This window comes from Capra hircus, chromosome 4, assembly GCF_001704415.2.
Source record: "Capra hircus breed San Clemente chromosome 4, ASM170441v1, whole genome shotgun sequence".
Taxonomy (NCBI): domain Eukaryota; kingdom Metazoa; phylum Chordata; class Mammalia; order Artiodactyla; family Bovidae; genus Capra; species Capra hircus.
In genome coordinates, this window is record NC_030811.1 from 22,202,077 (window position 1) to 22,224,810 (window position 22,734).

At 42.8% G+C, this 22,734-nt stretch overlaps 1 protein-coding gene and 1 pseudogene across 5 annotated transcripts in view; one reads left to right on the forward strand and one right to left on the reverse strand.

The window, feature by feature from the left end:
- The window catches only part of SLC35B4 (solute carrier family 35 member B4), a 41,407-nt gene continuing 19,388 nt past the window's right edge, over positions 716-22,734 (forward strand). For all 5 annotated transcript variants that reach the window (XR_001917944.1, XR_309964.3, XR_001295630.2 and 2 more), the window contains exons 1-2: positions 716-1,094; positions 19,724-19,837. Coding sequence is in view for 1 of the 5 variants with exons in the window: in XM_005679485.3 (XP_005679542.2) it covers positions 1,018-1,094; positions 19,724-19,837 (191 nt within the window). In the remaining 4 variants the exon portion in view is untranslated. The remainder of the gene's footprint in view (positions 1,095-19,723; positions 19,838-22,734) is intronic.
- On the reverse strand, positions 11,870-13,288 carry LOC102168801 (annotated as a pseudogene).

Consider the following 22,734-nt stretch of genomic DNA (forward strand, 5'->3'; position numbering starts at 1 on the left):
CTGTCCATCACCAACTCCCGGAGTTCACTCAGACTCACATCCATTGAGTCGGTGATGCCATCCAGCCATCTTATCCTCTGTCGTCCCCTTCTCCTCCTGCCCCCAATCCCTCCCAGCATCAGAGTCTTTTCCAATGAGTCAACTCTTCGCATGAGGTGGCCAAAGTACTGGAGTTTCAGCTTCAGCATCATTCCTTCCGAAGAAATCCCAGGGCTGATCTCCTTCAGAATGGACTGGTTGGATCTCCTTGCAGGTCAGGTTGCCTTAGCAGAGCTGATTAGTGGCTAAGCCAAGACTGAGTACTAGAACTTCCTGAGTCCAAGTTCAGTTCAGTCGCTCAGTCGTGTCCGACTCTTCGCGACCCCATGGACCGCAGCACGCCAGGCCTGCCTTCCATCACCAGCTCCCTGAATCCTAAGTTCTTCTCAAAAGGTAGAGAAGCAAGTTCAGAAAATTTGCACTTTCTCCCAATTCAGGAGAATTGTCAGATCCTAGAACACTTCTAATTATCAGTCAATAATAGGTGTGTTGTTCTAGTGCCCTCAGCTATGAGTTTGCCCTGAAAATGATGGACGAATCCCTTTCGTAGCCTTTGGCTGTCTCACGGGAAACAACACTGACAGCGTTGGAACTTCACTTCCCAGCAAGCCTCGCGGCTCGCTACGGCGCGAGGCATGACGGGCACCTCACCTCTCTCTGACTGAGCTGCTCAGCAGAAGCGGAATACGTCGCAGCCGGACGTACGGGCGCGCGGCATTCTGGGAAGTGTAGTCTAGAACGGACTCGGACGCCCCCTCGTATGAATGGGGCTCCGGTTGACGGCGAACTACAGCTCCTTGACCGGCAGCGTTGGTGGCAGCCGCTGAGAAAAGGGAGACCGTCACGCACCCCGGAGAGCGGCGCTCCAGGACGGTGGTGATGTTCAGTGCCGCGGCGAGGCGGTAGCCGGGCTTCCAGGGGTAGTGGTCTAGTTGGGCGCTTCCTCTGCGCTCTCGCTCCCCTTCCCCTGTCTTGGCAATGCGCCCGGCCTTCGCGGTGGGCCTGGTTTTCGCAGGCTGCTGCAGTAATGTGATCTTCCTAGAACTCCTGGCCCGGTGAGTGACCCCCGTCGGTCGCACAAAAGAAGCGGGAGGAGGGGAGCCCCCGAACGCCGCAGCTCGGCTTCCCCCCGCCCCGTCTTGATGCCGTTCCTTTCTCACCCCGAGGCGCGCGCGGGCCGGGATGGAACCGCCTCCGCCCGGGTCTGCTCTGGACTATGCCCCGTCAGCTCTCCTGCCCAACAGTTTCTCAGCATCCCTCGAAGGGAACCCTCTGGGTGTTTGCTGTCGTCACCCGCCCGTTTCATACCCTGGAGGATTGAAGCCTGTAGAGTTTCCCACCCCCAAGGTCGAAGGGAACTCGTGGCAGAAGCCAAGATTCCCCCCAGCTCTTCTTGATCCTGCTAATGCCTCTTGTATGACTTGAGCAAAGCTTGGACTTAAAAAGCAGTCTGACTTGGTTTACACTGCAAAGAAAGTTTCAGTTGTATTAAAGTAGGCTGCAAAACATTTGTTTTATTGGCCTTAGAGATGGTTATGATACTTCGCCCAGCATATCTCTTGGGGATGTAGTAGAACGAATTCTTAGGCAGAAAGTTGTCTAATTGACCGGAGATAGACTTTCCAGCATTAAGATACTATTGAATAAATTAGGAAGCTTGCAATTTGAGGCGTAAAACTTTATAAATTAAGAATGGTTATGACACTTTCCCAAAGGACACTAGGGTAGCTTTATTGAGATGGCACACAAACAGTATTAAGTAACAATGTGCAAAGGTCATTGAGCAGAAACAGTTACAGAAAAGGCGACAGGTGGACTGAAAAAGCTCAAGACTGAAAATCTCATGAGTTTCAGCCTTTGGCTCTGTCATTCCCCTGGCTGTGTGACATTTTCAAGTTATTTAGTCTCCCTGGGCTTCCTTTTTCCACCTATAAAATAATATCTGTGCTGTTTAACACCTTGTTTTAAAATCTGCACGATTATCTCCATTGCCCATCAGAACAATCTTATTTACAAGATAGGTCAATAATTATATTCTCTGTTTTACTGAAAGTGAAACATGTCCCAAGAAATTAGGTTCTCTTTCATCACTTGTAAGTGGCGGAACCAGAACTGGAACCCAAGAATCTAAACTCCTAGTCCAGCATCTTTTTCAGCCTTCCTGTTATTTTTAAACTGGAGTAGCCCATAGTTTTGGTCACCCAATTCTTTGTGTGGTGCCTATTAGACTTGTATTTTATTTTCATGACACTATTGATCGGTTAAGTTATTCTGAAGCAACCAGTTTTCTTAAGGGAATTCTGTGGGGTTAATTTTTGCAATTACAGAGCTTGAAATTTTATTATGCAAAAAGTGTTGATAAAGATCTGTCATTTGTCATTCTTGGGAGTAAGTGGTGAGGGATATGAAAATAAAAGGAAAAGATGCATCCAGCTGTCAGCTGGTACACTTCAAAGGAAGGTCACTTTGGAAATTGGTTTAAAAATATAAAAATGTGATGAAATCAGGTCAGCCATGGAAATGAAGGTCAGAGAATAATAGTGTGTTTATGTTGAATATGCCATTAAATTAAATCTTGCCAAAGGCTGTATGACATCAGAATACGCTAGCAACTGAGAGCCTTTTTTTTTTTTTTAACCAGTTGTGAGCCCTTAGCTAAATTACTTAGTCCTTCTGAGTCTGTCCTCTGAGCTGTGAAGGGATGGTGATAGCTCTGCCAGCCTTACAGGGTTTTGAAGAATTAAATGAAATTCACGTGCAAAGCCTGAAGCTCATATTCGGTTTGTTCCCCTTTTAACAACTTTTGTTTCAGTATTTGTATACCCATTTTATTGGGCTTCCCAGGTAGCTCAGTGGTAAAGTATGCGCTTGCAATGCAGAAGATCAGAGTTCAATCCCTTGGTCAGGAAGATGCCCTGGAGGAGGGCATGGCAACCTACTCCAGTACTCTTGCCTGGAGAATCCCATGGACAGAGGAGCCTGGTGGGCTACAGCCCATGGGGTTGAAAAGAGTTGGACATGACTTAGTGATAAACAACAACTCTGTTTTATTAACTGTTCCTGAAAAGTTGTGGGTAAATATAACTGTACAGAATGTTTTTCTGCATTATTCATCTGAATGTTTGCATACAGTGGTAAGGGGTACATTTGCTAATTTAATGAGTGGTACCCCAGACTGAATAGCAGTTTTTTCCTAATTTGCTTGCGCAACTCCAACTTAATCATGTTTCAGATTGAGAAAATAAGAACTGGTTGGACTAGATAGTCTTCATGGTTCTTTGTAGATTTGGCTTCCCATAATTTGTAATTTTTATCTTGGGACATCATGCTGCTGCTACTGCTGCTGTCGCTTCAGTCATGTCCGACTCTGTGTGACCCTATAGATGGGAGTCCACCAGGCTCCCCCATCCCTGGGATTCTCCAGGCAAGAACACTGGAGTGCGTGGCCATATCTGTCTCCAATGCAGGAAATTGAAAAGTGAAAGTGAAGTCACTCAGTTGTGTCGACTCTTTGTGACCGCATGGACTGCAGCCTACCAGGCTCCTCCATCCATGGGATTTTCCAGGCAAGAGTACTGGAGTGGGCTGCCATCGCCTTCTCCGTAGTGGAATGCTAATAAAATTTTGTAGAGCAGGCACTGTGCTTCTTCTGTGGTTTTCTTGGAATCATTAGGTATGGAACACCAAGTATGAATGGAAATATTAAAGCGACTTGTAAAGAGAGCATTTTTAACCGTTCTTTTCCAAATTGGAAAACAAATGTAGGTTTTTCTTTCTGATTTCATACCTATGATTGAGACCTATAATAAAATACAAAGCACCCATACAGTGTATAGGGCAAGCATAAAGTATTGAATGAGTGCCTTGATCTTCCTTCTGAGAGAGTTCACCTTCTACTTGGGAATCAAGATACACATCAGTTCCCTATCTAGGTGAAGTGTCTCAGGAAAACAATCTGAAACATTTTCTTTTCGGCATTTTATTTTTTAATCAAGTGCCTAATGTTAAATAAGGACATTTTCTAAAAGTAAAACTTTGGATTCTTGCCAAAGAGAATTCAAACAGAAATGATTTGCAGTTAGTGATTATAATTCCTGAGGAATAAAGTTCAAGAAAACAAGTGATTTAGGGGAAGAAGATCTAAGTTTGTACTCTGATGTTTTCAAAAGAATTATTCAAGTTGAATTGTTCCATTGGTAGCTATATAGCATTGTGTTCTTAAAAAGTTTGGTAAATTGATTTCTTAAAAATTGAATTATGGGGGCACATTAGGGAGATATGAAAATCCTATAGAAATAGAGGCAAAGTAGATTAGATTGTCAAGGGGAGGGGGAAATGGGGACCGATTCCTAATGGGTATGGGATTTCTTTTGGAATGTCCTAAAATTAAATAATGGAAATGACTGCACAATTCTAAATATACTAAAAGTCACTGAATTTAAAAAAAAAAAAGGGACCTCTTTGGCGGTACAGTGGTTAAGACTCAGCACTTCCAGTGCCGGGGCACGAGTTAATCCCTGGTGGGGGAACTAAGATCCCACATGCCACGTGGCAAAAAAGAAAAAAAAAAAAAGATAATAAATAGAATAATAATAAAATGCAAACACCACTTATTTGCCAGGTAGCCCTGAGAGACTTACCTAACTCAGTATCATATGGCCCTCGGTGTCTTTAGCAATGAAATGGGCATAATAATACCTACTATGGAGACAGGTATTGTTATAAAATAACACCCATGAAGCCATCATAATCAAGGTAGTAAACATATCCATCACCTCCAAAATTTTCTTGTGTTCTATTTTGTGATAAGAACACTGAACATAAGATGTACCCTCTTAACAAATTCTAAAGTGTACAATATGGAATTGTTAACCATGGGTACTACAATGCACAGCTATCTTTTGAACTTATTCGCTTTGTGTAACTGAAAACTTATACCCATTAAACAACAGGTCCTCAGTTTCCCTTCCCCTTTGACCTTGGCAGTCTCCATTCTATTGTCTGCTTCTGTTAGTTTGATTTTAGATGCTTCATGTAAGAGGAGTCATGCAGTATTTCCCCTTTTGTGACTGACTTCATTTAGCATGTCTGCCACATTGTTGCAAATGATATCATTTCCTTCTTTTTTTAAGGTTGAATAATATTGTATGTTTATACCACATTTTCTGTATCTATTCACCTGTCCATTGGAGAAGGACATGGCAACCCACTCCAGTGTTCTTGCCTGGAGAATCCCAGGGACGGGGGAGCCTGGTGGGTTGCCGTCTGTGGGGTCGCACAGAGTCAGACACGACTGAAGCGACTTAGCAGCAGCAGCATTGACCTGTCCATGGACATTTCAGTTGTGTCTGTATCATCACTAGGTATTGCAAATAGTGCTGCAGTGAATATGGGGGTACAGCTATGCTTTCAAGATCTTGATTTCAATCATTTATTTTTAACATTTTTAAAAAATTGAAATATAGTTGATTTCTAATGTGCCAATCTCTGCTATACAGCAAAGTGACTCAGTTATACACATACATACATTTTTGTGGGGTTGGGGGAGCGCTTCCCTTGTAGCTCAGTAGGTTAAGAATCTTAACCTATCTGCAATGCAGGAGACCCGGGTTTGATTCCTGGGTTGGAAAGATCCCTTGGAGAAGGAAATGGCTACCCACTCCAGTATTCTTGCCTGGAGAATCCCATGGACAGAGGAGCCTGGCGGGCTACAGTCCATGGGGTTGCAAGTGTCGGACACCACTTAGCGACTAAGCTACCAACCACCACCACAGACATGTTTTTAAATATTCTTTTCCATTATGGTGTATCCCAGGAGACTGGATATAGTTCCCTGTGCTATACAGTTCAGTTCAGTTCAGTTGCTCAGTCGTGTCTGACTCTTTGCGACCCTATGAATCGCAGCACGCCAGGCCTCCCTGTCCATCACCAACTCCCAGAGTTCACTCACACTCACGTCCATCGAGTCAGTGATGCCATCCAGCCATCTCATCCTCTGTCGTCCCCTTCTCCTCCTGCCCCCAATCCCTCCCAGCATCAGAGTCTTTTCCAATGAGTCAACTCTTTACATGAGGTGGCCAAAGTACTGGAGTTTCAGCTTTAGCATCATTCCTTCCAAAGAAATCCCAGGGCTGATATCCTTCAGCATGGACTGGTTGGATCTCCTTGCAGTCCAAGGGATTCTCAAGAGTGTTCTCCAACACCACAGTTCAAAAGCATCAATTCTTCGGTGCTCAGCCTTCTTCACAGTCCAACTCTCACATCCATACATGACCACAGGAAAAACCATAGATTTGATTAGACGGACCTTAGTCGGCAAAGTAATATCTCTGCTTTTGAATATGCTATCTAGGTTGGTCATAACTTTTCTTCCAAGGTGTAAGCGTCTTTTAATTTCATGGCTACAGTCACCATCTGCAGTGATTTTGGAGCCCCCCAAAATAAAATCTGACTCTGTTTCCACTGTTCCCCCATCTATTTCCCGTGAAGTGATGGGACCAGATGCCATGATCTTCGTTTTCTGAATGTTGAGCTTTAAGCCAACTTTTTCACTCTCCTCTTTTACTTTCATCAAGAGGATTTTTAGTTCCTCTTCATTTTCTGCCATAAGGGTGGTGTCATCTGCATATCTGAGGTTATTGATATTTCTCCCGGCAATCTTGATTCCAGCTTGTGTTTCTTCCAGTTCAGCGTTTCTCATGATGTACTCTGCATAGAAGTTAAATAAGCAGGGTGACAATAGACAGCCTAGACGTACTCCTTTTCCTATCTGGAACCAGTCTGTTGTTCCAGGTCCAGTTCTAACTGTTGCTTCCTGACCTGCATACAGATTTCTCAAGAGGCAGGTCAGGTGGTCTGGTATTCCCATCTCTTTCAGAGCTTTCCACAGTTTATTGTGATCCACACAGTCAAAGGCTTTGGCATAGTCAATAAAGCAGAAATAGGACCTTGTTATTTATCCATTCTATGTATAGTAGTTTGCATCTGCTAACCCCGAACTCCCTAGTCCATCCCTCTCCTCCCCTCCCCCTTAGCAATCACAAATCTGATCTCTATGTCTGTGATTCTATTTCTGTTTTATAGATGGGTTCTTTTTTGCCATTTTTAGATTCCACGTATAAATGATGTCATATGGTCTTTTTCTTTCTGACTTCACTTAGGATGATATTCTCTAGCTGCATCCATGTTGCTGCAAATGGCATTTTTTTTTAATGGCCGAATAATGTTCCATTGTGTGTATGTACTATATCTATATGTACTATATGTACTATCTTTATCCATTCATCTGTTGATGGACATTTAAGTTGTATCCATGTCTTAGCAATTGTGTATAGTGCTGCTTTGAACATTGGTGTATGTGTATCTTTTTGAATTAGAGTTATCTCTGGATGTATGCACAGGAATGGGTTTGCTGGAACATAAGATAAGTCTGTTTAGTTTTCTGAGGAACCTCCATACTGTTTTGCATAGTGGCTGCACCAACTTATATCCCCACCAACAGTATAGGATAGTTCCCTTTTCTCCACACCCTCTTCAGCATTTGTTGTTTGTAGTCAGACGGGTCATTCTGACTGGTGTAAGGTGGTACCCCATTGTAGTTTTGATTTGCGTTTCTCTAATACAGTGATGTTGAATATCTTTTCATGGGCCATCTGTATGTCTTCTTTGGAGAACTGTCTATTATGGTCTTATGATTGGGTTGTGTTTTTTTGTTGTTGGGTTGTATGAGTTGTTTGTATGTTTTGGAGATTAAGCCCTTGTATGGCGCATCATTTGCAAATAATGCTCCGGCTTTCATTCTATAGATTTTTTTTTTTTTTTTTTTTACAGTTTCCTTTGACTTCCCTGGTAGCTCAGGGAGACCCAAGTTCAAGCCCTGGGTTGGGAAGATTCCCTGGAGAAGGAAATGGCAACCCACTCCAGTACTATTGCCTGGAAAATCCCATGGACAGAGGAGCCTGGTAGGCTACAGTCTGTGGGGTCGCAAAGAGTCAGACACGACTGAGTGACTTCACTTGCTCTGCCAAAGCTTGTAGGGTCACATTTGTTTATTTTTGTTTCTGTTGCCTTGGGATATTGACCTAAGAAAACATTGGTATGATTTATGTCAGAAAATGTTTTGCCTGTGTTCTCTTCTAAGAGTTTTATAGTATCATGTCTTATGTTTAAGACTTTAAGACATTTTGAGTTTATTTTTGTGCGTGGTATGAGGTTATGTTCTAACTTCATTGATTTATTTGCAGCTGTTCAACTTTCCCAGTACCACTTGCTGAAGAGACTGTCTTTTTCCCATTTTATATTCTTGTCTCCCTTGTCAAAGCTTAATTGACTGTAGGTGTGTGGGTTTATTTCTGGGTTCTCTGTTCTGTTCCATTGATCTATACATATGTTTTTGTACCAATACCACACTGTTTTGATTACTCTGTGTGTGTGTTAGTCGCTCAGTTGTGTCTGACTCTTTGTGACCCCACGGACTGTAGCCTGCCAGGCTCCTCTGTCTGTGGAATTCTCTAGGCAAGAATACTGGAGTGGCTTGCCATGCCCTCCTGCAGGGTTTGATTACTGTAGATTTTTATTAACAGTATTGTCTGAAGTCTGGAAGAGTAATGTCTCCTGCCCCCCCACCCCCTTAGGATTGCTTTGGCAATTCTGGGTCTTTCATGGTTCCATATACATTTTGGGGTTATTTCTTCTAGTTCTGTGAAAAATATCACGGGTAGTTTTATAGGGATCACATTAAATCTGTAGATTGCTTTGGATAGTATTGCCATTTTTTTGTGTTAGTCGCTCAGTCGTGCCCAACTCTTTGCGACCCCATGGACTGCAGTCCACCAAGTATTGCCATTTTAACAATATTAATTCTTCCAAATCAAGAGCATGGGATATTCTCCCATTTCTTTGAATCCTATTTGATTTCCTTTATTAGTGTTTGGTAGTTCTCGGCATTTAAGTCTTTTACCTCCTTGGTCAGGTTTATTTCTATTTTTTTGTTTTGTTTCCTAGTGTGATTTTTTTAAAGGTTTTTTTTTTTTCCCTACATTCTCTTTCTGTTATTTCATTGTTTGTATAAAGAAATGCAACTGATTTCTGAATGTTAATCTTGTATCCTGCACTTTGCTGAATTCATTTAATTAGATCTAGTAGCTTTTGTGTGGAGACCTTAGAGTTTTGTATATATAGTTTCATGTCATCTACATATAGTGACAATTTTATCTTTCCTTTTGATTTGGATACTTTTAATTTCTTGTCTGATTGCTGTGGCTAGTACTTCCAATACAGTGTTAAATAAAAGTGGTGAGAGTGGGCATCCTTGTCTTATTCCAGATTTTAGCAAGAAAGCTTTCTTGCTAAAAGTATTATATTGAGTGCTGCTGCTGCTAAGTCACATCAGTTGTGTCTGGCTTTGTGCGATACCACAGATGGCAGCCCACCAGTCTCCTCTGTCCCTGGAATTCTCCAGACAAGAACACTGGAGTGGGTTGCCATTTCCTTCTCCAATGAATGAAAGTGAAAAGTGAAAGTGAAGTTGCTCCGACTCTTAACAATCCCATGGACTGCAGCCTATCAGGCTCCTCTGTCTATGGGATTTTCCAGGCCAGAGTACTGGCGTGTGTCGCCAGTGCCTTCTCTGTTTATATTGAGAATTAAAATGGCTATGTGTTTGTCATAAATGACTTCTGTTATGTTGAGATATGTTCCCTGTATACCCACTTTGGCAAGAGTTTTTCTTTTTTTAATCACAAATGGATGTTGAGTTTTGTCAAATGCCTTTTCTGCATCTATTGAGATGATCATGTGGTTTTTTACTTTTCTTTTGTTAATGTGTATTATATTGATTTTGCATATATTGAACCATCCTTATGAATTTGGGGTGAATCCCACTTGGTCATGGTGTATGATCTTTTCTGTGTGTTGTTGGATTTGATTTGCTTATATTTTGTTGAGGGTTTTTGCATCTATATTCCTCAGAGATATTGGCCTGTAATTTTATTTTTTGGCGATATCTTTGTCTGATTTTGACATCAGGGTGATGGTGGCTTTGTAAAATATCTTTGGGAGTGTTCCCTCCTCTTCAAGAAGAATCAGTATAAGTTCTTCTTTGTGTGTTTGGTAGAATACGCCTGTGAAGCTGTCTGGTCCTGAAATTTTGTTTATAGGGTGTTTTGTTTGTTTTTGTTTTTTTTGTTACAGATTCTATTTCACTTCTAGGGACTGGTCTCTTCAAATTATTTCTTCTTGATTCAGTTTTGGTGGGCTGTATGTTTGTAGAAAGTTGTCTGTTTCTTCTGGGTTGTTAACTGTGTTGGCATGTAATTGTTTATAGTATTCTGTTAAGGTTTTTATGTATTTCTGTGTTATCAGTTGAGATTTCTCCCTTTTTATTTCTTACTTGGTCTCTCCTCTCTTTTCTTCTTGGTGATCCTGGCCAGAGGTTTGTCAGTTTTGTTCACCCTTTCAAAGAACCAGCTCTTGGTTTTATTGATGTATTTTTTCTGCTGCCCTTTTAATTTCTATTTTATTTATTCCCTCACTAATCTTCAATGGTGGCTCAGATGGCAAAGACTCTGCCTGCAATGGGGAGACCTGGGTTCAGTGCCTGGGTTGGGAAGATCCCCTGAGGAAGGGAATGGCTTCTAATGCCAGTAGAATTCCTTGGAGAATTCCATAGACAGAGAAGCCTGGCAGGCTACTGTCCATGGGGTCTCAAAGTGTCAGACACAACTGAGCAACTTTCACACACAATCTTTATTATTTCCTTCCTTCTTCTGACTTTAGATTTTGTTGGCTCTTCTTTTTCTAATTGTTTTAGGTGGTAGGTTATTATTTCAGATTTTTCTAATATTTTGAGGAAGGCCTGTATCACTGTGAATGTCCCTCTAAGAACTGCTTTTACTACATCTTGTAGACCTTTGTATGGTTGTATTTTCGTTGTCATTTGTTTCAAGGTATTTTTTAATTTCCTTTTTGATTTCCTCATTGACCCATTGGTTTTTTGTATGTTGTTTAGTCCCCATATAATCCTTTCTTTTCCCCTCATTTCTTTTCCTATATTTGATCTATAGTTTCATGCTGTTGTGGTCAGAGAAGATGCTTGAAGTAATTTTTTTTTTTTCCTAACAAAATTCTTTATTTCACTAGAAAATAGCTTTATTGATGAAATCACCAGGAATTTTCAACACAAGATTTAATATCTTAATATCCACTAAGGCCTGGGCTCTGGGGTTTATTCTGCCTCTCCCAGTCCTTAAAGGGGTTTAGAGAGAGATGTCATTAGCAGCGATCAAGTAAAGTGGTTGGAGGTCCTCCTTTCCCAGGCATTGGACAAGCTGCTCAATTCTTGTCCAGAGTAGGAAAGAGCCAGTATTTCAGAGTAGTCTGAGAATTTGACATTGCATTTTAATCTCTCATAACAGTTTCAGTTTATCAACAGTATTGGTCCAAACTTATTTGCTTCTGATCTAAGTGTTTTTAATTTTGCAATTTATTTTTGGTGTCTATGTAATTTTAATAAATAACCTCACTGCTTGTGAAAAAATCAATTAACCCTGTGCCAAGAAATATATCTCAAACCTGAATAACCTCATCTTGCTCTTGGAAAGAGGAAATGGGGGTTCCTGCTCTTTTTCTCCTCAAGAGATGAACAAATCTACCCCTTGGAAGTCTAGAATGTTACTTCTGGCCTTGGAATCTGCAGTTTTTAATGAGCTAATTCGAATTACCTCGGAAGAGCAGCTGGCAGTACTAAGTGGGCAGCCTTCTTTGGAAATTTTTTCCTAAAACCAGCTGTAGAGAATGGTCCATGCTTGTGTACAACTTCTGCTGTTCCATCTCACAAGCCAGGCTCAGAGGAGGCACTGGAGTTCTCAGGAGCAAGAGCAGTAGCAGTGGTCCCACAAGGCAGGACCTCAATAACTCGAGGCTTGTCAATGATCCGGGCTGTCTGGTTTCCCTTTTCAACAATGCTGACAATCTGGGCTTGACGACCCTCTCCATACTTCGAAGATTTGATTTCTGAACAAAAGTGAGCTGCCTGTTCTCTTGGCAGACAAATCAGTAGCCCTCCAGAAATTTCTGCTGAGGTTCCTTGCAGGAAACCAGAGTACCTTGTGGCCTGGCTGATGGCAGCCATCTTGGCAATGATGGGCAGATTACAAATGACAAAGGACACTTCATTTCTGTTCTTTTACAAGGTTCTGAGAGTGACCTAGAATGCCAAAGCCTGTGATATCTGTGGCTGCGTGGGCATTAAAACGTGGGCATTAGTCCGGCAGCAATTCTGTTGAGGGTAGCCATGTTGAACGTAGCTTCCTGATGGCCCAGCTCTACCTCTTCTCTGGAGAATACCATCTTTATCTTATTCCATCCTTCAGGATTATCCAGCCATTGGTGCGCATTGATGGGCAACTTGGGTTCCTAAGGGTTTAGTTAACACAAGCACATCCCCAGTAGCCCCGCTGTCAGGCAAGACGAATTCATTTGGTTGACATACCACAGTGGCAACCCCACCAATGATACCACCGTTTGCCCACCGGCCACTGCAGTCCCTCCTTCCTCGGCAGCATCCTGAAAGCCTTTGATCATGGGTGGTGTGATCCTTCCTCAGGCGTATGCTGAGGCGTCTGGCTGACGCTGAGTAGCATCAGCATGTTGTCACAGTCAGTAATGCGCACGGCATAGCGGTCACCCAGCACGTTGGTGCATGTGATGGGCCCCATCACTGTAGGGATCTTCCACCAAGGGGTAAAAGAGGTCGGTGGTCTGCACCAGGGACAGGCCCCCTGTGCCTCAGGGGTATGATGCCGGAGTCCATCCCAGTGCTGAGAATGGGGAAGGGCAGGCTGGGTCCTGCCCTCACTGGGCAGATCGGCCTCCCACCAGGCTCCGGCCCATAGCGGGTCGCACTTCTGGTCGCATCAGTCCCGCCCGGGGTTTGAGCAGTGTCTCCTGGGGGACCTGAAAGGCTCAGCCCTTCCTGCCGAAGCCAGTGAGCCGCCAGCTCCGGCTGCTACCCAACGCCTGGGGCTCGAAGGGCCGGTAGTTCGAGAAGCTCCGGCCTAGAGGCAAGCCCGCCGGCCCTGAGGAGCCTTCTTCCCCGCGGCCACCGCCACCAGAGCCTCGTGCCAGCACCTGTCGCTGCGGCTTCCGCCACCATGCCTGCCCGGCAGGGAGAGGAAAAAGAAGATGGAGGAGGAGAGGTCCCTTTTACTTTCCACTCCAGTTAGCAAGGCGTAACGGATATTACCGCAGAGTGTCTCTCTGGCACAACTCGCGCAGCCCAACTGCCGCCACACCACACGCTCCGGGGCCTCCTTCTATACTCTCAAATTTGCTGAGGTTAGTTTGTGCCCTAGTGTGTAGTCAATCCTAGAGAATGTTCCAGGTGTACTTGAAAAGAATGTGTTTTCTTTTTTGGGGAAGAAGGCGGTTATAATGTCCTGAAAAACGTCAATTCTTTTGTATTATTTAGGATCTCTGTTGCCTGATTGATTTTCTGTCTAGAAGATCTGTCCATTGATGTGAGTGAGACTTAAAGTCTCCTACTATTGTATGCTCATCGGTTTCTCCTTTTATGGCGGTGTTTGTTGTATGTATTTGAGTGCCCCTCTATTAGGTGCATATATGTGGATGAGTGTAATTACTTTTCTTGTATTGATCCTTTTATCATTATATAGTGTTCCTCTTTATTTTTGTTTATAGCCTTTGCTTTAAGGTCTATTTTGTCTGATATGAGTATTGCAACTCCTTTCTTGTCATTTCCATTTGTGTGAAATACGTTTTTTCCATCCCCTCACTTTCCGTCTATGTGTGTCCTTTGTCCTAAGGTGGGTCTCATACTGCAGGCAGCATATTCTAGGCTCTTGTGTTTTAATCCAGTCTGCCACTTTGTTCTTTTGATTGGAGCATTCAGTTCACTGACATTTAAGGTAGTTATTGATACGTGTGTATTTATTGTCATTTTAAACTTTGTTTTCCTGTTGATTCTTCTGTTTCTTTTTGGGGTTTGATGTATTTTATGCTTGTGTTCTCTTCTTTTTGGTTTTTGTGAATCTATGTTTTTGATTTGTGGTAGCCCACCTTTTTTTCCCTATTGTGTTAACCACTTCTAAAGCTTTAGATTACTTAGACTATAGGCTCAAACACATTTTCTTTTAATCTGTATTTTTTTGCTGTCCTTCCCCACATTTTCTGATTTTGGTGTCTTTTTTTACGTTTATATGTTTATTTTTCTCATTTATCTTGTTCCTTGTGTTGATCATCACTTTCACAAGTAAGTTTGTTGTTGTTTTTTTTTTAATCTGTGTACTGGCCAATTTAAATGAATTCCTTTCCAATTGTGATTTCCTCCTTCCTATATCTTCTTGCTTTTTTTCTGTTTGGAGAAGCCCTTTCAATATTTCTTTTGGGATCGTTTTTAAAGTTGCTGTATTTGTTTAGTTTTTGCTTGTCTGAGAAATTCTTTATTTCTTCTAAATGATGATCTTGCTGGGTAATCTAAGCTCCAGATTTTTCCCTTTCAAGACTTTGAATATGTTTTGCCGTTCCCTTCTGACCTTCAGTGTTTCTGTGGAGAAATCAGCTCATAGCCTTATGGGGGGGGGGGGGTCCCTTATAATTAACTCATTTTAAAAAGTACTTTTATTTATTTCTTTTTGGCCTTGCTGGGTCTTTGTTGCTGAGCGGGCTCTCTCTAGTTGCAGCGAGCAGGGGCTTCTCTCTAGCGGCGGTGCACAGGCTTCTCATTGTGGTGTCTTTTGTTGCAGAGCACAGGCCCTCAAATGCAGGCTTCAGTAGCTGCGACCCTCAGGCTCCAGAGCACAGACTCAGTAGTTGTGGTACATGGGCTTAGTTGCTCTGCATCATGTGTGGGATCTTCCTGGATCAGTTGTTTATCACTGAGCCGCCAGGGAAGCCCTGTCGTTGACTGTTTTTCTTTTCATTTAGAAATCTCTCTTTAGCTTTAGCCATTTTTATTAAAATGTGCCTTGGTATAGGTCTCTTTGGGTTTATCTTGTTTGGAACTCTCTGTGCTTCCTGTATCTAGATATCTGTTTCCTTCTTTAGGTTTGGAAAGTTTTCAGCCATAATTTCTCCAAATACATTTTCAATCCCCATTTCTCTTCTCCTTCTAGAATACCTATTATATGTAGATTGGCATGCTTTATATTATCTCACAAGTCTTTTATATTGCTTTCATTCTCTTTTTTTTTTTTCCCATTTGGCTTCCTGTCTGCTGTTTTGATTGGGTAATTTCCATTATTCTGTCTTTCAGGTCACTTATTCTTTCTTCTGCGTTATTCATTCTGCTGTCCATTCCCTTTAGCTCTACTTTTGTCTTGGCAATGAATTTTTAAATTTTTATTGCCTCTTTATGTTTCTAGTAGTTTGCATTTCTGTCAATAGCCTTTGTTAATTTCTTCAGTATTTTCATTACCTCCTTTTTGAACTTGGTGTCTTTTAGGCTGAAGAGATCTATGTCATTGTTTGTTTCTTCAGGGGAATCTTCTTGGTCTTTTAATTGGGAGTGTTTCCTCTGCTTCTTCATTTTGCTTATATCCCTCTCACTCTGTGAGTTTTGAAAAAACAACTATCTACTGTAGTCTTGGAGGGCTATTTATATGTGGGAGCATCCCCGCATAGCTTGTGTGAGTTTAATATTTTTTGGCATGAGGGCTGTTTTGGGTTTGGATGGTGTCTCTTTCCTCGGGACTCCTAGAGTTCAAGTAGCCTGTGCCATGCCTCCTGAGAGTGTACTCAGAGAAAGAAGCTCCTATGGTGGGCCCACCACCTCCTCACACCGCCCCCCCCCCCCAACAATGGCCTTGCTTCTCTGGTGGGCCCAGGCATCTTCCCATACTCCCTTGCCTGTGGCACACCACATCCTAGGCAGCCTCCTCAGGCTGTCTGCACGCAGCCAACCCCAGTCCTCTCCCCAGAGTCTGAGCTCTGAAACCCGAGCCTCAGTACCCAGCCCTCACCCACCCCAGTAGAGGAGCATCTCAGTCTGGGGAGAGCTAGGCAACACTGACCATCTGTGTGGGTCTTTCTCTTCTTTGCCCTTCACAGATGGGTTGCTGTGCTCTTCTCCAGGACTCTGAAGCTCCCCCTCTGTCCTGGCTGATCTTCCTACTAGAGAGGGCCTTTCCCAGGGGCAGGAACCTTTCCTCCTTCACAGCCCCCTTTTAGGGGGTCAGGTTCCCATCTCGATTCCTTTCTCTTTTCTTTTTTTTGTCCCACCCAGTTACATGGAGATTTCCTTGCCCTTTTGAAAGTCTGAGGTCTTCTGCCAGTGTTCAGTAGGTGTTCCATGAGAATCGTTTCACACATAGATGTATTTTTGATGTATTTGTGGGAGAAAGTGAGCCCCACCTCCTACTCCTCTGCCATCTTGATCCAATCCGTTATGATGCCCTTTAAAACATCCTGTGAAGAATATACTTTTACAGGGAATTTTTTTTTTGAAGTAGTTTCTTTTTAACTTTCATACAATCCTAATATTCTAGGTCATATTTGCTTCAGTTGCTTGAGTGAAGGCCAGACTCAGTGCCCAGAGACTGGAGGCATGAAGATGAACAGGACACCCTTTAACCATCCAGGAAGAAGGATCAGGGCACTGGGTTCTTTCCCCCTCTTACTCCATCCATGCTTGGCAGGGATCATGTCTCATTCAGTTGGCAGCTCCCTCACAGCCAGCACTTAACTGCACATGCAGAATGTTCTCAATAATTATTCATTAGTTGAATTGGCCTAAGCCAATTGGCCTAAGCCATTGGTAAAGAGGAAATGGAAGGGAAGGCAAGAAGTATCATGAGCCCTCCTTGGACCGAGTCCTGTGATTGTTGATTTCTCATTGAATCCTCACTATGGCTTTAAAAATACAAAACTTCTATTTTACAGGTGAGAAGCTTTGGTCAGTATAAATGTCTTTAAAAGAGCTACTGTACTTAGGTTGGAGGCGTCCTAGCGTTCTGCTCTTTGCCTTTTCCCTCTGTTAAGTGCGTTTCAGGGACTGGCTTATTTACTCAAGGAGATAGGCACTAGTACTGTTCCCATTTTAAAGATAAGGAAACTAAACTTAGGGTAATTAACTTCCGCTGTCATCAGGTAAGTGGCAGAGCTGGGCCCTGCATGTCACTGTGTGCTTCTAAGCCGTAGGGTCACAAAGAGTCAGATATGACTGTAGCAACTTGGCATGCACAAGTTCTGTGGAGCACATGGACTCTCAGCCCCATGGCAGTCCTTAAGACTTGTGCATCTTATACACACACACTCCTACGCCTCCCAGACCTACCCTAGTGGTTCTCAGCTCTGGGTGCACATTAGGATCTAGTGGGAAGCTTTCAAAAGTACAGATTCCAGGGCCCCACCCCACAGGGGAAGGTGAGGCTTCTCAGGCTTACAGGTTTTTAAAGAGGAGCCTAGCCTGAGTCCCTTGTGGCTCAGCTGGTAAAGAATCTGCCTGCAAAGTAGAAGATCCCGGTTTGATTCCTGGGTCTGGAAGATCTACTGAAGAAGGGATAGGGGCTACCCACTCCAGTGTTCTTGGGCTTCCTTTGCGGCTCAGCTGGTGAAGAATCTGCCTGCAATGCAGGAGACCTGGGTTAGGAAGATCCCCTGGAGAAAGGAAAGGTTACCCACTCCAGTATTGTGGCCTGGAGAATTCCATGGACTGTATAGTTCATGGGATCGCAAAGAGTCGGACATGACTGAGCAACTTTCACTGGCATTTCAGCCGGAGATGAAGAGCACTGTGCTAAAGCTAAAGTTCCCTCTCCTGTCACTTATATTTAGGCTCATAGTCTTGATTAGTTCCTTGAATGAGGGAAATGACTTACATGATTATGTATGAATTCCTGCAGTGTTTCGCCCTGTCCCTCAAACATAAGGAGTGCCATAAGAGATCGTTGAATACAGAGCAGTAGTTTTCAAGGAAACCTTCATAAGCAGTAGAGCCTAGAGAGGAGCAACAGTTCTGCTTCAGATGGAAAGCACAGCTCCATACAGGAATGGCTTATGCTTGCCATTGTTCATTTTTATTTAGTGAATTTAAGAATGAGATCCTTGGGATTGCTATTTTAATATTAATACCACCAATAGGGGCTTCCCTGGTGGCTCAGCAGTAAAGAATCCACCTGCAGTACAGTAGGTGCAGGAGATATGTGTTCTATCCCTGGGTCAGGAAGATCCCCTGGAGGAGGGCATGGCAACCCACTCCAGTATTCTTGCCTGGAGAATCCCATGGACAGAGGAGCCTGGCAGGCTACAGTCCATAGGGGGTCAGGGAGTAGGACACGATTGAGCAACTGAGCACACACACACACCACCAATAGAGAATGGAGTTGTTAATAAAGAACATTATTTTAATATATGATAATTGTTAAATCCCTCTAATCACTAGGCTTGAGTAAATGTCTTTGGTTAAGATGTGGATACAGAATTGGGAGGCTCTGTTTCATAATATGGGAATAATGGTAACATGAGGACTGTGGAGGGCTCAGGAAATCAAAGACAACTGCTCATTTTGTCCTTCCAGTGATGGGGCAGCACTACACGATGCTAAATGAAGCTGAAAACAAACCACACATACTAAGTACCTAACTTTCACAAAGTGCCTCAAGAGGGACGTCAGAGAATTTTACTACCTTGTAGATTTGTTCCGAAGCATCACTGTGGAAGATTGCCCAACCCTTACATAGATGACTGAAGAGGTTCCAGTGAAGTCCAGGGATGTACGCTGAGTGCCTAGTACATTTGTGTTAAGGATGGTGGAGACTGGCAGACTGTAGCAGTGCTCCTTGGTCTTGTCTTCATCACTGCCCCTCCCCCAATGCCCACAAAAGACCCTTCCCCCTAGTCATCCCTCTGCAGATACACTATAAATGGACTTACATGCTGTATGTTTATCCTGTGCTTCATACTTAGAAAAAGAGTAAGATTCCGCGTCCCTCTCCCCACAACCGGTTGTGGCCCGCATCGGGTCTCTGTCTAAGGTAGTGTTCTTGTGGTCAACACTGGGCAGGAGTCTTTGATTGACAGCTGTCTTGGACATTCCTGGTCGGGAGGATATGTAAACATTACAGGTCAAAGTGAAAGTGGCTCAGTCATGTCACTTTGTGACCCCATGGACTGTACAGTCCATGGAATTCTTCAGGCCAGAATGGGTAGCCTTTCCTTTCTCCAGGAGATCTTCCCCACCCAGGGATTGAACCCAGGTCTCCCGCATTACAGGTGGGCTCTTTACCAGCTGAGCCACAAGGGAAGCTAAAACATTACAGAAGACCTGAGCATATTTCTGTCCCTGGACTTTGTGTCTAAGCTGACAAGGATCTGGACTAAAGCCCTCTTGGTTAAGTGAGGATCCCAATGAGAACCTATGACCAACTTCCTACAGTTCACTGGGAAAGTTGTATCATAGTTCTGGGAATGAGCATTATCAGAGTGGTTCTTCCCCCTGCCCTGCTACACCCTCAGAAGAGTGAAGGAAGAAAGCTGACGTTCTTCTCTGTGGGTCTGTTGCTGTGTGTGTGAGATCCATGGGATGTGAAAACTCAGATAAAGACAAACAGTGGGTAATAGAAAGCCATCTTCCCTGTTATTCTGAACTACCAGTAAAACAAGTCTTAATGCCCTTTAGCTCAGTTTTCTGTGCTTTTTTTTTTCTTTCTTTCTTTCATCCACTCCACAGGAAACATCCAGGATGTGGGAACATCGTGACATTTGCGCAGTTTTTATTTATCGCTGTGGAAGGCTTCCTCTTTGAGGCTGATTTGGGAAGGAAGCGTCCGGCTATCCCAATAAGGTATGGCACGTTGAAGTCTTCTTTTAGCCCCTTTATAAAACTTAGCAGCTGTTCTTCTCGTAACCATATAAAGGGAATGTGAGGCATCCTTTTATAAGATTTATATCAAAGATATCAGTAGAATAATTCATTTTCTGAATTTAATATGTGCAGGGAGCCTATTTTTAGAATACAGTTCCTGCCACAACACTTAAAATAACTCATTTGTGTGTGTGTGTCTGTGTATCTTCTGTGTCTGGCATATGGTCAGTTAAAGGCCTAGTGTGGTAACCAGTTTTTAAGTACTTATGTGTGTTATCCTCATGATGGTAACCAAATATGGTAAGAGTGGTATTGTTGTTACTTTTTAAAAAACTAATGGCTTTTGGAGATAGAGGTTGTAGTTACGTAACATTGTAATATATTGGGTTGGTTTTTCTGTAACCCAAACTTTTTGGTCAACATAATACTAAATACCACTGAATTGTTCACTGTAAAATGGTTGGGTTTTCTGTTATGTGAATTTCACCGCAATCGAAACAAAATGAATGGCAAGCTAAGGTAAGATTCTTATTTCCAGACGTCCCTCCATGAGTCTAAATTTGTGTAATTATACTCATGGGGCCAGATACAAACAGGGCAGATCTTATAATAAGCACTGTATTGAAAAACAGTGTTCTTACTCTGAGATACTTGAAATCAAAGTGTATTTATTATTATTTTTAATTTGATTTTTATTTTATATTGGGGTGGCGTTGATTAACAATGTATTTGTTTCAGGTGTACAGCAAAGTGATTCAGCCATGCATATACATATATCTATTCTTTTTCAGATTCTTTTCCTGTACAGGCTATTACAGAATATTGAGTAGAGTTCCCTGTGCTATACATTAGGTCCTGTTGTTCAATTAAATTAAAAAGATACATGCACACAAAAAACAAAGTGTAATCCATCCAGTTGTGAGTATTTAGTAGGATAAATACCCCCATCCCCCAGTGTCTTTAGTATCTGTATAAAACTTTCTTCTCCCAAGACCAGCATTTACATCAGAGTAGGTGCCCCAACCTTTCTTTTATTCCTCGGGTCCTTCTTCTCCTCCTCCCTCCACTATTTCTTTCTACTCTGGCAGCCAGTAGCATAGCTCAAGAACATTTTCACTCTCCCCATAACTTTTATACTAGTAGCCTAGCAGGCTGACCTCCTGCCCATCACCTGTTCCTCCCTCCATGTCAGCTTCCTACCATTGTATCATAGCACCCACTCTCTCAAGCGCTCAGGGTTCACCACTGGACTCAGAGTGAAGCCCAAACTCCCTAACCTGCCTTTGGAGGCTCCCCCTGAACTTGCCCTAACAACCATGCTCCCATGTGTGCAGTTTTTGCTGGATATTTTATTTTCTATCAGTGAAGGCATAATCAAAATCTTGCTCATGTCATTCATCCCCACAAGCAATTTCTAGGCAGTGCAATATGTAGGCAGTGAGGTGGAATAGTTGGAATTAATTATCCTGAAAGAACTTGATGAACTCTATCTCCAAATGGCATCTTTTCAAGACAGGACAAGGAAAATTGGACAAAAAAGCTTGTGAAATCACTAACAGTTTATTATTCAGAAGCTGTGAAATTGCTCTTAGCAGTAACTTTGCATGTGTGTATTACTGGGTTCTGCGTTCATTGTAAAGCTCTTCAAACTTCCCAGACTGGATTAATGTTGCCCTGGCATGGCTGCCTATGAGGGCAGAGAGTCCTCTACCTCACCAGGAACACAAAACTGGTTCTTGTTAGGGAAGGTAACTTGAGACTCAGTCTGTTACATTCCCCAGATGTGCAAAGGGGTAAAAGGATGGAATTCTGTGCTCAAAGACTTCCGACACGTCTGAAGAATATGGAACCACTTGTTCACGTTTGCCCTGAATTCTTTAGCTCTGCTTTGGGTTGGTCATAAAGTTCATTCAGGTTTTTCTGTAACGTCTTGCAAAAAAAAACCCAAACAAACTTTTTGGCCAACCCAACTTCAAATACAAACAAAGCTAGTGGAGGTGATGGAATTCCAGTTGAGCTATTTCAAATCCTAAAAGATGATGTTGTGAAAGTGCTCCAGTCAGTATGCCAGCAAATTTGGAAAACACAGCAGTGGCCACAGGACTGGAAGAGGTCCGTTTTCATTCCAATCCCAAAGAAGGGCAATGCCAAAGAATGCTCAAACAAACACACAATTGCACTCATCTCACATGGTAGCAAACTAATGCTCAAAATTCTCCAAGTGAGGTTTCAACAGTCCGTGAACCAAGAACATCTAGATGTTCAGGCTGGGTTTAGAAAAGGCAGAGGAACCAGAGATAAAATTGCCAACATTCATTGGATCACAGAAAAGGCAAGAGAGTTCCAGAAAAACATCTATTTCTGCTTTATTGATACACCAAAGCCTTTGACTGTGTGGATTACAACAAACTGTGGAAAATTCTTAAAGAGATGGGAATACCAGACCACCTTGCCTGCCTCCTGAGAAATCTGTATGTAGGTCAAAAAGCAACAGTTAAAACCAGACATGGAACAACAGACTGGTTCCAGTTGGGAAAGGAGTACGTGAAGACTGTATATTGTCACCCTGCTTATTAAACTTACATGCGGAGTACATCATGCAAAATGCCAGGGTGGATGAAACACAAGCTGGAATCAAGATTGCTGGAAGAAATATCAATAACCTCAGATACGCAGATGACACCAACCTTATGGCAGAAAGTGAAGAAAAACTAAAGAGCCTCTTGATGAAAGTGAAAGAGGAGAGTGAAAAAGTTGGCTTAAAACCCAGCATTCAAAAAATTAGGATCATGGCATCCGGTCCCATCACTTCATGGCAAATAGATGGGGAAACAGTGACAGACCTTATTTTCTTGGACTCCAAAATCACTGTGGAT